The 1,058-nt window shown below is 55.6% G+C and overlaps 1 protein-coding gene across 1 annotated transcript in view; it reads left to right on the top strand.

The window, feature by feature from the left end:
* RPS5 (ribosomal protein S5) overlaps window positions 1–1,058 on the top strand; it is a 5,981-nt gene continuing 4,923 nt past the window's right edge. Inside the window, exons 1-2 of the mRNA XM_010857634.1 lie at window positions 1–114; window positions 842–950. Coding sequence (XP_010855936.1) covers window positions 843–950 — 108 coding nt within the window. The 5' untranslated portion in view covers window positions 1–114; window position 842. The remainder of the gene's footprint in view (window positions 115–841; window positions 951–1,058) is intronic.

The raw sequence follows: 1,058 nt of genomic DNA, 5'->3' as shown, positions 1-1,058 counted from the left end.
AAGTTGTCGCCTCAGTTAAAAGCGTCGGCCCGCGGTGCGCGGCCTCTTCCTGTCTGTGTCTGGGCGGCGCGTGGTCCACGCCGAGCGATAGAGACGCCTCGGCCGTGTCTTCAGGTGAGGCTGCCGCGGAGTAGGGGGTCCGAGGAGCGATCCTGGGTTTTCCGGAAGCTGTGGGTGTGCCCCGTGCCCGGGGGCTTTCCTAGTGCGGGTGACCGGATGGAGGCGCGGGGAAAGTTACCCTCGCCCTCTGGCTTCAGCGCCGCCGCCGCCGTAGCCTTGCCTCGCGGCGTACTGGAGAAGTTGCTGGCGGTTTGCCTTGGTCTTTGCAGTTGTACTTTATTTACGTAAGAAGATTCCTTACATACAAGACTCACGCTTTGGAGACGCTTCCTCCTACATAACAGCCCCTAAAGATCCCCTCGGGGTCGGACTCCACTTTTTGTATTGGTAAAACACAGAACCCTTATACTTTACTGATGAGGGAGCTGAGTCCAAAGGAGAGTTGTGGATCTGTAGGTTCACAGAGCTCTGGAAGAACATGGTTGGGGTTTGAATTCTAGCAGATGCACCGTCAGGGCATTTGGACTCAACCTGCCCATACCTGGGCCGCCCTGCAACTGTTGAGGGGGTGCCTGTCAGCTCTGGGCCTCAGGATTCCTGGGTAAGAGACAGGTGTGGCTTGCTGACAGATGAGTGGTTTTTCTAGCATTCAGCATGGTGGCCCCAGATAATTCCCAGCGTTCTTTGGTTGCTGGTAATTTCCCACTTCTCAGGTTGTGCTCTAAGCTGGCCTCAGAGTCAGTGATAAGTATGCCTGCGCTTTGACGATTTTTATCCCTAGGATGACGGAGTGGGAAACAGCTGCACCTGCAGTAGCAGAGACCCCCGACATCAAGCTCTTTGGAAAGTGGAGCACCGATGACGTGCAGATCAATGACATTTCTCTGCAGGTGTGGAGGGTGTTACGATTGTGTTCCCCAGCTGGGGGCGGGGTCACTTGAAACTTGGAGCCTTTCTCCCAAGTAGAGTTGAAGGTGGGACAGGTAAAGGAGGGATTC

The sequence above is a fragment of the Bison bison genome, unplaced genomic scaffold (assembly GCF_000754665.1).
Source record: "Bison bison bison isolate TAMUID 2011002044 unplaced genomic scaffold, Bison_UMD1.0 scf7180017864383, whole genome shotgun sequence".
In the NCBI taxonomy this organism is placed as follows: Eukaryota; Metazoa; Chordata; class Mammalia; order Artiodactyla; family Bovidae; genus Bison; species Bison bison.
This window is presented reverse-complemented; position numbering and strand designations above follow the sequence as displayed.